Source organism: Maylandia zebra, linkage group LG12, assembly GCF_041146795.1.
Source record: "Maylandia zebra isolate NMK-2024a linkage group LG12, Mzebra_GT3a, whole genome shotgun sequence".
Taxonomy (NCBI): Eukaryota; Metazoa; Chordata; class Actinopteri; order Cichliformes; family Cichlidae; genus Maylandia; species Maylandia zebra.
In genome coordinates, this window is record NC_135178.1 from 36,601,704 (window position 1) to 36,615,910 (window position 14,207).

Sequence of the window (14,207 nt, forward strand, 5' to 3'; positions counted from 1 at the left end):
AAGAACACCAAAACCCGACTTGTGTTTTATTTAATATCTCTGACAAAAAACACTTGTAGGAATATTTCACCGGAGATCTGTGGAACAGTGAGTACAATGATCGAATGTTACAATCTTACTTCTCATCTCGGCGTCGTAGCTGAGAGAGCTCGGTTTGTGGACCCGGTAGTTCTTCAACAGCTTCTTGTCCCAGGCGCCACAGTTCAGCGGGTTCCCGAGCCGTAAGAACTCCCTGAAGGGGAAGATAAGCAGGAAGTCAGGAATAAAGAAAGAACAAAGAAAAAACAATTAGGCCAGTATCACTGCTGAACTTCCTTTATTTCAGTTTAATTAACCTTATTTAAGTAGCGCTCCTGTTTTAAAATAACCTCAGCCTTTGTTTCCCCCCCACTGTTACTGAAAATCCAAAAGTCCTTTCAGTGGCTTTGAGAAGAGCGCCTTTGTTTAGGCAAGGAACTAAACTAAAGCTTGCCTTCACACTTCAATCATCCTATTAACAACATGTGGAAGGAGGAAGTGAGCATGCATTTGGCTCGGCATCAACACGGAGGTGTTTTTCAAAAGTGATTACTTCTATACCCAAATGCACATTTTGCAGATACGCTCCCTAATATGCACATAGATGGTCCTCAGCCATAAGTGAAACCTTCCCAGAAATGAAAGGTACAAACTGGTGTCCAAACTTTTGCCATTAAGGATGCAGAAATCTTTTAAATATAGTACCTGGGCCGTGCTCGTGTAAAGCATGAGCCTCGAGGCCTATTGTACTCTTTTAGGCGCATTCCTGTTTTTCAGTGACACTATTACATAACCAATTAAAAACAACTGCTGGGTTTAGTCGTTGCACTCCCACAGGGTCCCCCTGCCATACTGTGTCCTTTATGTTCTCATTAAGCAGTGAAGCACATCCTAATTGGATGCAGTTTGTTAAGTCAGCAGTTACTTCCGCTCCTCAAAAAGCTGAGGTTTACAGCATTTTCTGTCTGTCTCAAAGTCAGTGACATGGTTGACCGGCATGTAAGTGACACGAATGCAAAGTGTTGCTGTGATTGTTTGCGTCTGCTGTCAGAGCGCTCGATGTGCGACACCAGCGGCTGGAAGCAGACGATATCAGAGCGGCACCGAGGAGGCAGAAAGACTCTGGAGCTTTGCTGCTGGCTGATGTTGACAGAGCAGAAACAAAATACAAATGGGAAGAAGAAAAGAATAAGAGGAGTGGAAATATGAGGGGTAGGCCTGACAGGGAGGGGGGGGGGGGGGGGGGGGAATGAAGGGAAGGATGGGGAACAGGCTGACAGACAGCGATATGTGTACCCCCAGCATAAATCCAGCTGGAGGGAGAGAATGTGAGCCAGGCAGGCCGCATTAACATATGAAAACAACCAACCATGTGCATGTCAAATAACTTTCAGTCTTGTCCCTCAACCCCAATCTCCCATCTCACGTAACAAGTCAAGCGGGAAATGAGAATCACTCCGTTTTGCCTGCATATAAAATCAGTCTTCATTCAGTGAAACCCGACAATGCAAATGCACATTAGCATGATAAAAAAACAAAACTGCTTTCCAAGAACAAAATGATTTTGTTCATAAAATATTATTTGCTCCAAGCTCAGGTCTGTGCAGAAAAGTCCAGACAAACACTTTAATGTTTAAAAAACCCTGAATGTGAGGTATTACATCTCTTCATTGTTCTCAGGTTTTTGTGGGTCTGTCCTTTGGTTTCTTATTTACTGGTTAAATGGAGTAAAAAAAAAAAAATCGAACTTAAAAATAATGTTAGACACGTGTCACAAACATGACTAAAACCAATTTAAAAAACCAGCTACAACCAAGAAACAGCTGAACGTCAACTTTCCCTGAACAGCCGACCTTCTCTCTGAGACTTTAAACTGCACACGCTGGGATGTTAATGAATGAATGAATAATTAAATAATTATTAATTAAGGCTTTCTTTTGTTTTCATGTGGAAATAATAACCTGGACCGATATTTGGTTATGAATGAGATTTAGATCCCTCCTCCGTCTAACAGTTATGGACAGTGATGGACCTCCATAAAGCAAAGTAACGCACTGCCTTTTCTTTTTTGTCTCTAATACTTTATATATCTTACTTCACCACAGATAAATCTGTTTTCATGTGATGCATTTGTTCACTATTTAAACCTGGTTGCTGATTCTGTTCCATCAGCAGTAAAGTACCTCATGAAACAGTGTGCATCAGAGGTTTATTGTGCTTAGAATTAAGAGTCTGAGAGAAAGCCTCATAAAGATTTGGGTTTGATGTAATGTTGGTTAAGGGGGTCTGAGGTTGGGTTTAAGGTTGTAGTATAAATAGTAATTAGTTAGACTAATAATTCATATTTTATTAATATAGAAGATGTTGATTGGCTCCAGCTGGGACTGCATTCTTTGATCTGGAAAAAGAAAGGCTGTGTCAGAGTAAACGGACTGTGCAGGTGTCAGCTGGCGATAGCACCGCTGATGTTAGCCAGACTCACCTAATCTGACCTTGTGTGTTTCTGTGATGTTAGTCAAGGATTTCATCTGAAACTTCATTTAGATTTTCAAAAAAAAAAAAAAGAATAATAGTTAAAATATTTGTTTGAGTTGTCTTGCTTTTATGCTTTTATTTTAATCTCTTTATTATCATCTGAAACAGTCATTGTTGGGGCAGCATTTCAGTGTTGAAGCTTCTCAGTTTAGGTTTGTTGGTGCCTACATCATGTTATCAACATGGCCAGCTTCAGTACCTGAGTGCTATCGGCTGCAGGGCCTGCGAGGCCAGCCTCTCGAACATCCTCTGCAGCGGCGGGTGCAGAGGGTGGTCTTCATCGCTGAGGGCCTGGCTGCAGCGCTGCAACAGTCGCTGATGGTGGCAGGCTTCACACAACACCTGCTGGTTCCTCTCGCTGTTCACCAGGAGCTGCAGGATGTTGGCGACTGCCAGCTGCAGGTCGAGGGCATGCTAGGAGGAGCAGAAAGTTGGAGAGCTAGACGTTAAAACCAAGACTAAGACTTAAGCTTAGTTTAAATCGCCCTGTAAAGAGGCAAAAATAAGCAAAATCAGGAAATTGTGAGAGGGTGCTTTGGGCAATTCACTGATTAGTAAGTTAATTACCTGCATGTAATCATTCAATACGACTGACTTTCCCCTAAAACACACATATGTAGCTGACTCACACTGTCTGGCTGCCGTCTGACGTGAAAAACCCAACTGAAAAAAGGCACTTCCTGCCTGCCATCGAATCCCTTCACCCACTTTGACAGGAAGCACATTGCCTTTCATTTCCTCACCTCTGGCTGGCTGTCAGAGGAGACGGAGGGCAGCAGGTCCACCATGGCCAGCACGGCCCCTGGGTGAATGACCACCATGTCTGTTGAGGACGATGAGGAAATGGGGTGGGAGGAGTTCGTTAAGTGGAGCTTCAGGTCAGTCAGGGCTTTCGCTGGTGCAGGGGGCCCCGACGTGCCGTAGTAACCGTGTCTGGGAGCACAAAGGAAGAGAGAGGGAAGTCAAAATTGGCTTTTTCAAAGCAAGCTGCATGAAAATATTCACATAACATTTCACACAGAAACAAAAGGTAAAAATACTGTGAAAACTTTGCTCCTGTAAATATAAACTTTTCTTTTCATAAAGGATCAGAATGTTGAGTTTTTGGCCACGGAGAAGGGCTGGGATAGCTCAGTAGGTAGAGTGGTTGCCCCATGATCGGAAGGTCGGGGGTTCGATTCCCCTTAACAGCTACCCTGAGGTACCCCTGAGCAAGGTACCGTCCCTACACACTGCTCCCCGGGCGCCCAATGGCTGCCCACTGCTTCACTGAGTGAATGGGTTAAATGCAGAGAGCAATTTCCCCACGGGGCTCAATAAAGTACAATAATGTACATTACAATAATGTAAATGGAGACTTAAAGCTTAAAGTGTAAAATCTTGCTTTATTTTCACGCTGCTGTTTCAGATTTAGCTGGCTCAGCGTGGACACGGTCTAAAAACATGAGGTATCCTAGCGTGCAACTGAAAGAGTTCCTTTTTCAGACTAAAGAACATTAAAAAAAAACAAGAACAGCTTTTTCATGTCACTGTCATAAACATGATGATCACGGCGCTGATTGCTGCAATTTGCACATCACAATCACCGCCATGTTCTTCAAGGCAAAACTCGCTGTTTGAGCTGAGCAGCAAAATGACACCAGACAAGCTTTTGTTTTTATGGAACAATGAAAAAAATTAAGTATTTAGCAACTTTCTTCATATTATTCAGGCTGCCAAATAAACCTGAGTAAACTAAGGCTTCCGATCGTAAACAGACTTGTTGAAACTGAAGTAAAAACACAGGAAGCAACTGCGACGCTATTAAATCCACAAAGAAGATCTTATAATGAAGTGCATTAGCAAGGACGAGTGCCCCATCATCTCTAATTGTCAAATTAGTCCTCCTCATGAATATGCAGTGTTGGAGCCGATCCAGACAGGCGGAGGGGGAGAAGTCTGCAGGGGAGAGACCCTCGGCCTCACCTTGACAGCAGACAGCAGAGCACATTTAAAATGTCCCGACCAGTTTTCCCTTTGTAAATGAAATTCAAATAGGAGCAGAGATTGGGTTTTTAGAGAGAGAGGGGCAATTTCAGCAGATAGAAGAGAGGACAGAGGAGCACAGGAGGAATGTGATGAGAAGAAAAACGCACAGTAATTTAGACTGAATCTGTCTGACAGTGTGGAGAAACGTCTCAGCGGGGGTCGCAACAAAACATGAATTCATTTAAAGCAGTTTGTGTATGCAGCTAAGAGCTTGAACTACTGTTTTAGTCATTCTACTACTTTAAATCACCTCCAGTATTAATTTGTTTTTTAAAAAGGTCAAGGCCAACACCCTGTTTCAAAGAAATGAAGCCAGTAACATCTAATCAGGATCTTCTTTTGTCCGTGCTTCATTTTCAGGCTTTCAAATCAGCATTTACGTGTGAACGAAGAGTCAAAACACACAGAGAAAACTGCATTTACCAAAAAATACATTTTTCTTGCACGACATCACTTACTGCTAAACAGATGACTGTGACTCACTGACTTGTCATTTTCTGTAGATGCTGAAATATCTGCTGCACTCTTTTGGCAGCGAAAATCATAAAGTTTGAATCTGATAAAACAGTTTGAGTATGATGTTGTGGATGATCTCTAAGCCTCTGGACACCACAGGTAATATAGTTGTGTCTTTAAAACTACTCATGAATAGTGCTTCATTTTAAAGGCCATATAATATGCTGTTCTTCTTCTCGTCTACCAGAGTAAACCTCTAATGAGTCACGGTTAAAATTATCCTTATTTACTGAGCTCAACAAATTTATTAGACCAGCTGTCATAAACAGAAGAAAACAAGTATTTTAGGAATCTGTCAAAAACATGTTTCACACTGTCCTCTGAAAAAAGAGAAATTAAGTGTAAATAACTATAATTTGGCATCTTAATAACAAAAAATAGTTTCGCTTTCTTGTGATTTTTTTTGTAAAAAATGTAAAAAATTAATGAACAACAATAATAATTATATTTTAGCATTGACGTTCCACATAAACTATTAGAGAATTATAGGGAGTAATTACTAATTACAGCAGTGTTTAGTGCATCTATGGCACAAACCGCACACTTTGTGGTGGTTTAATAAATCGTATACTGGCCGTTGGTCTATGCACTCACTTCATCTAAATTAAGCTGCTTTAGCTCCTTGCTCTCCCTTTAAGTCGCCCTTCTTCTAATTGGCTGCCCCTCACAAAGGGGAACAGTCGGTGAGTGAGTGCGTCTGTGCTCTACGGCATCATAAAAATCAAAGAGTAAAAAAAACTGTCTGACACTGTGTGTTCAGAGCACCCTGAAGCCTGAGTGTCTCACATGGATTACCAGCACTTTGGGCATGATTACTATGAGCAGAAAAAGCATTAGGTCCTCTTTAATGTTCATATGTGTCTGTTTTAAAAATGAGGAAACAAGTTTAATTCCTGTAAAACAGCTAAAAGTAGCTCTATGTGACAGTTAACGGATCAGTGGTTATTCTGGCACACAGCAGGTCTCTTTTAGTATCTACTGAAGGTAAGCATGACAGAGAAGGAGGGATGAGGGTGAGGAAAGTGACAGAGCGCTGTAGCTACCTCTTCCTGGCGAGTGCTGGCGTGCCCCACGGGGAGGGCAGTGAGGTCTCGTGAGTCAGGCAGGGAGGCACCTGCTCCGCACGACTGCATCGCGTCACGCGCGCACACATTCAGACACAGGCATGCACACACACACGGCCGTGCAGATGGGCCAGACCGAGGATGAACAGCCAGACAGCGCCAGAGGTTAAAGGAAGAGAAACAGAAAGAGAGAAAAGAAGGGGAAGAGGTTGTTAGTGGAAAAGTGACAGAGAAAACAGGATCAGAGCTCCGGCTGGGGCACATGCACAACGCCACCTACACATGATCCTGGCATGTAGCGTGAGGAGATTACTTTAATAACTGCATTACTAAATATGGATAAGAAATCACAAAGTTTAAAGTTTGTTTTAGACCTTTGTGGTGCACACATGCAGATGGACTGTAATTATCCAGAAAATTAACATATCTTCAACTCAATTCGAGCTCAAACTAAGCAACTACAATCTGTCACAAAGAGCAAACAACAAAGTGACTGTCTTGAGAGTTTTTCTTTTGTTTGCAGAGGAATCGTAGGCGCACTGAAGTTTGGAATATTTGACAGCTGAAATGTCACGAATTCTGGAAAACATGACAGCACCACCAGGCTGTGCAGCTTCTATGTTATACTGCACGTGTGTGAGCGGGCAGCCACACTTTCAGGGGTTTCACAGTGGTGCAATATGCACACTGCTGACAGCTGGATATTATATCTGCTGGTTATTGTGTGAAGAGAGGATGGTGAAATTATAACATACAGATTGTGCATTTAGAGCTATATTTATTATTAATCTTGAATAAATGTTCCTAACAAAGCTGTACTGTTGGGTCTTTGCTTTGCTGACCTGTCAAAAGAATCTGTGGCCATCTTGTACAGATAGATGAAGAGCTTGCTGCAGTGCTTGAGCGTAGGGCAGACACTGTCTCCTGCACAGCCTCCAGGGACGGCCTCGTCCTCCAGGAGCCTCTGGAAAGGCTGAGCGTTAGAGGGGAACACACTTGTGGGGCCCAGCTTCTTAGTGTCTGAGAAACAGCCCAGCAGCCTGGAGGACGGCGAGCAGTTGTTAGGAGAAGGCAAGAGGACAACCATACTCATACAAACAATCATAACACGTTCAAAAGTCTTAATTTCACTCAACTTCAACTATCTGGATGTTTTTCTGACAAACTGTGGTCTACTCGACTGCTCAGTGTGTTGTGTCCACAAAACAAAACGTCTTCTTTCCTGAACAGGCGGTCCTTACCTGACCGCGTCGGCCAGCTTCTCGTACTGGATCTCCGTACGGAAGAAGTGCGAGTTGGCTGGCTCGTAGCGCATGGCGGCGGTGAGCGTGCAGAAGACTGTGTGCAGGAGCTCAAAAACCTGGTTCTGGTTCACGCGCTCCCAGCCGTGTCGCAGCGGCTGACACAGCGAGCGCTCCATGGCCACCAGAAGCGAGGTGACGTAGACGAAGCCGCCCACCTTGCGGAACACCGTCCGAGTGCGGTGACTCTCTCGCAGCACGGATAACAAAGCCTGAAGAGAGGAAGGATTATTTCATTGGGATTTTTACAGACGGACACGTCTACAAACGCTACTGTTTTTGCTTTAGCTAACGTAGCTTGATGCGTAATGTCTTCTGACGATGTCACACGCCATGTTTCTCCTTCCCTGACAGACCTGAACTCCCACTTATTTACTTTATAACTTGCTCAGTTATTTTCTCCTGTCTTGATTTTTCATCTCATTTATTTTTTGTCAACCCCTTCAATCACATTTCTATTCATCAACTCATTTTTCCTCTCATTGTTCTTTTTCAGGGACATATTTATGAGCCCCTCTGGGTTTCTTCGCCTCGCTGCACCGACTCGGTTTTTATGGTTTGCATTTGCAAGCGACCAAACTGAAACATCAAACTGTAACCTAGATATGCGTCTGGGGAGGTAAAAAAAAAAAAAAAAATGCCTGAGAACACAGAGCGACTATGACAGGCAAAGGTTTTAATTGGCAAACAGGGAGAAAAATGTCTGCAACCGACAGCAGGTGAAGCTTTTGAATGACACCGGTGACGTGCGGTGTCAATAAAAAATAAACAGCACCACCGGGAGCTTTTTAATATCATCACCTCTGAAGTAAAAATGATGGAAGCATGCGATGCACAACTAAATGATGCATGCTTCTCTGCATACTGCAATAAGTACATGTGCAGTATTTCGGTCAAGAATATAACAAACTAAAGAAGTACTGGTACTAATGTTACTCAGGCTAACTTGACAGTCGTGGATATCTGAAAACAATCAATACATTATTTTTATACACTTGTAATGGTAACGTGAGGAAAAATAACTCTTTAAAGACCAGGACGTCAGTGTGGAGAGCAGAAGACGGACTGCATTAACCAAATTCAATCTTAAAACTATTCCATAGTTGATGAAAATGATTTATTTATGAAAACTATTTATTTTTCCTGATTTTGCTGTACTGGAATCATCACTTTATTTCTGATTTGCACAAATAACTCTCATTCTCTGACACTCTCAGTACCCTGAACTCATTTATTAAACAAACTTTTTTATATTTAGTTATTTTAAAATTTAATGTTTTAATGTTTTGGTATTCCCACAACACCTGGGACTGATTATTTAAGATAATGATTAAATAATCAATCCCAATAATAATCACAGACCGTCTCAGAGGGGGACATTAAGTGGGGGAGAAGAGCATGAAGGTAGAGAAATGTAGGGAGGAAAATAGAGGAGAAGACAGAGAGTGGAATGCAGGGATGAGGAAAGATGAAAGGGAGTGAAGGAAGACTGGGGGGGAGTAAAGAAGATGAGGGGGGAAGGAAGATAGGAAGGCAGATTGGGAGAAAGAGAGGGAGGAAGGCTGGGAGGAATAGGTGGTGGGGAGGGAGCAAAACAGGGAATCAGAGCGAGATACCAAGGAGGGCGATAGGAATGAAGAAAGGAAGAGAAAGAGGAGGCAAGGAGGGAGGAAAAGAGTCAGGAAGGGAACATGATGGGAAGGCTAATCGGCAGGAAGCGAGGGAAGGACATCGAGTGGAATGGGGGACGGTGGTAGAGAGGGAGAAGTGAACAGAGGACAAAAAAGAAAGAAATGGGATGAAAAACAGGAGGAGGGTCGAGTCCTTGGTCGACCGCTTCAATTTCAGGGCTTTGATTTAGTTGTGAATATTCTGTAGTTGCACAGGATGCTTTGCTTCTGTCCAGTCGGTGGGACAGGCTTATTTGGCACCATGAGCAAGATCAGGAAATGCTGACCAAATGCTGAAAAAACCCTGAAACTCAAAGGGGTAGATCAACTCCACGGTCTTGTCTTCTGGAGACTGTGGTTTGTGGAAGGCACAAAGAGTTGCCTCAGACCGCCTAGGACAGGGGTCTCAAACTCGCGGCCCGGTGGCCACTTGCGGCCCACGCCACCCCTACTTGCAGCTGACGTGAAGAAATCTAATGCAATTTGACCCTTGAAGGTACTTTTTTTGTTAGGAAGGATGTGTTTGTTGTTGACTGCAATGTTCAAAGAAGTTCTTTAAAAAGCCAAAAATGATTTAATATGAAGGCAACATGAGCAGAGAGCACAAACATGTCGAGGGATTGGCTGCGTTAGTTCACTGAGAGTCAAAAACTAATGTGCACACTTATGTCTGCATTTTTATTTTGTTAAATACGAACAAAATTATAGCAGAAGTGCTGCCACGTTTCTGGCCGGAAAGAGAGGACGAGTTTGTTTATTTGGCAGTTCAATGAACGGCTTCGGTTAAGAGAGAGAAAAATTATTACGCTCACATTTGCAGATTTGTCTTGTTAAACAATATTTGAAATTTAAAAAAACAAAAAGAAAACGCTACATTTTCAGAAACATTTGTGGGTGTTTTCTTGTTTGTTTTGTACTACTTGAACACTAAGTGACCCTCCAATGAGACGACAGAGCCAGCAGTGGCCCACAGCTCATTCAAGTTTGACACCCATGGCCTAGATCTTTGCCTCTGTTCAGCTGGTGGAAAAGGTTCCTCTGTTTCCAGTAGGACAGGATCATCAGATGCACTTTCTTGTTCTGTCACTTCAGAATCATTACAGTGACCAACAGTGCAGTTTGAGTAATGAGTAATGCAGTACTGAGGTTTTGTTTTTGCAGTGTAACTACTGAAGTGGCTGGTGAGAGTATGTGTATATGTATTTACTTTTGAAGCTGTGGTCAAATAGAGTTCACTGAACAAACCGTTATCCATGACGGACCACCCTAACCACCCTCTGTACCATTCACTCATCAGGCAGCAGAGCATCATACTGTAATGACTGTAGCACATGTATAGGTTATATTTATGTAGCACATATACACAGCACTGTGCAAAAGTCTCAGTCGCTCATTTCTCTATATCCTGTTAGGAAAAAGGTGAAAAATAGTGCAGTCAATTAATGAAACATGTGCCAGCACACACTGAAATACAGCCAGAAACAGAGTTTGTATGGTTTTAACAAGCTTGAGTGTCAATATTTATTATGACCTTCTTGAGGTGAGCCTTCTTGTAATATCTTTAAGTAGTCTTCAGGAATAATTCTCCAGGCTTGTTTAAGAACACCAAAACTTTTTTGTCAGACACGGTTCTATTGTGTACTTTTCTGTCCAGATACGATTTCCCTGCATTGGAAAAGCATACTTTAATAGCCCTTTAAAAACCAAGGTGGTTTTTAAAGAGCTATTAAAGTATAAAATTGTATTTTTTTTGGTGCAAAAATAAAATTTTATGCCTTTCAGACTCTGATCTTTGGCATTTTGCATCGATTCAGCTAAAGAAATGGGAACCAATCATGCGTGTTTGTGAGAGACTGATAGTAAAACGCCTAAAGATACAATTTAAACTAATTTGTACCCCTCAGCTGTAAAAGGCTCAAGAGCAAAGTCAACTCGGACTTTGACACTCATACCAATGGTGTTCCTAAAAATCGACCCCTAACCTCTAAAAGCAAAAAAAGACAAAAAGACAAAAATTTTACATTTACTTTTTGAAGTATTTTTTGCCTGTTAAAAACATTCAACTCAAGACTCATTCCATGCAATTATTAAAGGGGCAGTAGAGTCTTTGTATCTACCACTCAATTCAATTTTATTTATAAAGCACCAAATCACAACAACAGTCGCCTCAAGGCGCTTTATATTGTAAGGTAGACCCTACAATAATACATACAGCTCATTACATCGCACTCCGCTGTGATATAATGAGCGGTCACAGTCACGTAGCTTTCCGTTGCCCTGGAGCTCCACCCATTTGTAGCAGTTAAAGCAACAGAAGATGCCTGGGACAGTTCAGCCATAACTTAAATCTTTTCCTGCGCATACATGCCTGGGTACAATCTTGTCACTGAAGTGGACGCGCAACGGGATATCATAGCGTGGCTCAAGCATGTTCATCATAGTTTAAACCCCTTGTTTTGCACAACAGAATACGGCGTCCCGTCTGCAGCTAAACACCCCAGTAGCTTCTGTAATAGCTTTAGCCCGGTCAGACTGGGCAGCAAAGGGCTGCTTAAATACTGCAAACTCCTCTGCTCCTCCACTTGGACCGCTAGCACTGACCATAGCTATCGCTTGACAGACTGACCACGCGCACCATACACATACTTTTTTTTTCTTCTTTTTTGAATCTTCAGGTCACGTGCGTGCCGAACCGTGGAGTGGGATCGGTTCGGATTTCGGATCAACCGTGATCCGTTGCACCACTACTAACCTCTGACCTTGAGGTCCAGGTCACCGACATTTGTCTGAGATTTTTATTAGATACACCCATGATATCAATTGGATTTTTTTTTTTACATCACCTCAGTCTTGAGTTATCGCGATCACAAATTTGAGTGTTATGCCGCCCACCCGCCCAGCAAGGTGATGACAATATCCAATCAGCCTTTTATGGCTGAGGGGTAAAACGCAGAAGATTTGGCAGGCTCCTGTTTGACAGTTTACCTGCTCATTACCATGTTAAATGTTCAAGATCATGACAGCAACATTAGAAAAAGTACAGCTTGTTTGGAAGGGTTGCTTAGATGGATCCTCTTCTCTCGAAAACAAACATGGAAACACAGCGGCACAGCTTAGGTTTGTTTCTGAACCAACCACAGGACTTCTGGAACTACGTGGGGCATAATGCACAGCGCCACGCCTGACACCATATTAACACAAACACGTCATACTACTGTGCAGTATGTCAGCACAGTGGTGGAGGGGCGATGACTTATGTTTGCTTTGCAGCCACACGACCTGGCACCTTGAAGTCACCAGTACCAAAGTGTCCTACAGTCAAACGTGAGGCCACCATTAAAACTGGGCCATGCAACAGAAGACAGATCCCAAACTCTGCAGCAAAAGAAAAAACTCAATGAAGTCTTTTCTTTTGAAACACTGGTGGGACGTTAAGAGAGCTGTGCAAAAACTTCTGTCTGCAAACGTGAAATGAACTGAAGCTGTAAAGGGGAAAGGCAAGACACTGAATCATGGGATGTTCTTAGCTTTTCACCTAGATGCAATAAGAAAAACTAAGAACATCCCATGTTTTGTTGCTAAGGAACACGCCACCAGTGAAATCTCACAGAGAATTGCATCCCAGTACTGAGAAATCACTGCACTGGATTTTCACATTTCCCATCGCCCATTTCTCAAAATTACAGCTAGAAAAGTAATGAGTATAGCTGGGACCTATAAACATGTCCCACTGGAGGGACAGTGAATAAAGGAGAAGTAAAAACTGTTACACGTTGCACCACTGATCCAGCTGTTTCCTGCTACTTTAGAAGACTTACAGACTCAGCACAATGCTTTTAAAACCAATCACAGGATGTTAAAGACATCCTCTTCCTGGGAAATTGCCACCAGGGTACATCTATACGCACATAAAACTTGGCTTTTGGGGTGTTAAGTTTACCAGCCATGGGGAGGCTTTAGGGACAGGCTGTTCTCTCTCGAGATATATACGTGGACACCTTCACAAGGGTGGTATCTCTTAGAGGGTCTGCAGTGCGTTAGTGTAAGTGATACTTAAACTCTGAAGAAGAGGGAGGAAAATTATTAAAGTCAAACCAGATTTGATATGAGTTCTTTGGAATCCTTTTTAGGGCGATAATTAAAATCCCTGATTAACGGAATTGGAGTAAAATGCTGACGGGTTAATCCAAGTAAAGCCTCGGCATGTGAATAACCTCGTTTGAAGGAGTGGAATCTGAAAATGCAATTACGCTTCAGCAGATGAGCCTCGCTCACATCCTGTCTGTGTGTGAGTGAATGTGAGTGTAGTGTATGCTTTTATGTGCACCTAGCTCTCAGTGCACCTTGTTTGAAGCAATTACTGTATGCAGGGCTTCAAATGAATATTGATTTTTTAAATTACAGACTTTCCTTTCCTGAGCCATCTCACTCAAATTCACAGACGGGTTTTTTTTAAATGTCTACTAAAACAAATTCAGCAGAAGTAAATGTAAAAAGACACAAACTGCACAAATTAAAAAAATATAAGTGGTGAATCCCAGCAGAAAGCGCTTCGACAATATTGATTAAAACAAAAAGAAGACGAATGAGTGGCGTGAGCCGTTACCCTCAGTATGTCTGTCTTCAGCTGCAGCTCACTGGGCGGTGCAGAGTGCATGAGGCCCAGCAACGTTCCCATGTCGTCGTCGCCGCTGGGCGACAGGACAAGCTGCTGGATGATGAGCAAAGCGTGTTCGCGACACTGGCGGTACTTCACGATGTTGTGAACGCAACGCGCGCCACCGAACTCTCTGAACAGAGCTGCAAGAAAAGAAGAAAACACAAAACATAATGAAATCAGGTCAATTAATGAATAAACCAGTTTGTTGCTGATGGGTAGATTTCAGAGTACTAAGAACCTGTGGTTGCAACATAATAAAGACTACATCCAAGTTTTACTGCGGTCGGCTCTAAAGTTGAGTCACAATTAATGTACACGCTGAGGACGCGCTGAACTGTTGTGTGTTTTTTTGCCGCTGTTAGCTAATGTTAGTCGCTGTTAGCCATTGTTAGCTACTGTCAGCCAGAGTTCAACC

General features: G+C 42.7%; 1 protein-coding gene across 6 annotated transcripts in view; it reads right to left on the reverse strand.

The window, feature by feature from the left end:
- Positions 1 to 14,207, reverse strand: part of wdfy3 (WD repeat and FYVE domain containing 3) — a 120,646-nt gene that overhangs the window by 60,354 nt on the left and 46,085 nt on the right. For 5 of the 6 annotated variants that reach the window (XM_004555668.5, XM_012920344.5, XM_004555667.5 and 2 more), the window contains exons 11-17: positions 13,739 to 13,932; positions 7,403 to 7,674; positions 7,004 to 7,201; positions 6,141 to 6,224; positions 3,297 to 3,486; positions 2,753 to 2,967; positions 120 to 232 (exon numbers count right to left, since the gene is read on the reverse strand). In XM_004555668.5, coding sequence (XP_004555725.3) covers positions 120 to 232; positions 2,753 to 2,967; positions 3,297 to 3,486; positions 6,141 to 6,224; positions 7,004 to 7,201; positions 7,403 to 7,674; positions 13,739 to 13,932 — 1,266 coding nt within the window. The remainder of the gene's footprint in view (positions 1 to 119; positions 233 to 2,752; positions 2,968 to 3,296; positions 3,487 to 6,140; positions 6,225 to 7,003; positions 7,202 to 7,402; positions 7,675 to 13,738; positions 13,933 to 14,207) is intronic. The other variant, XM_004555669.5, reaches the window with a different exon arrangement.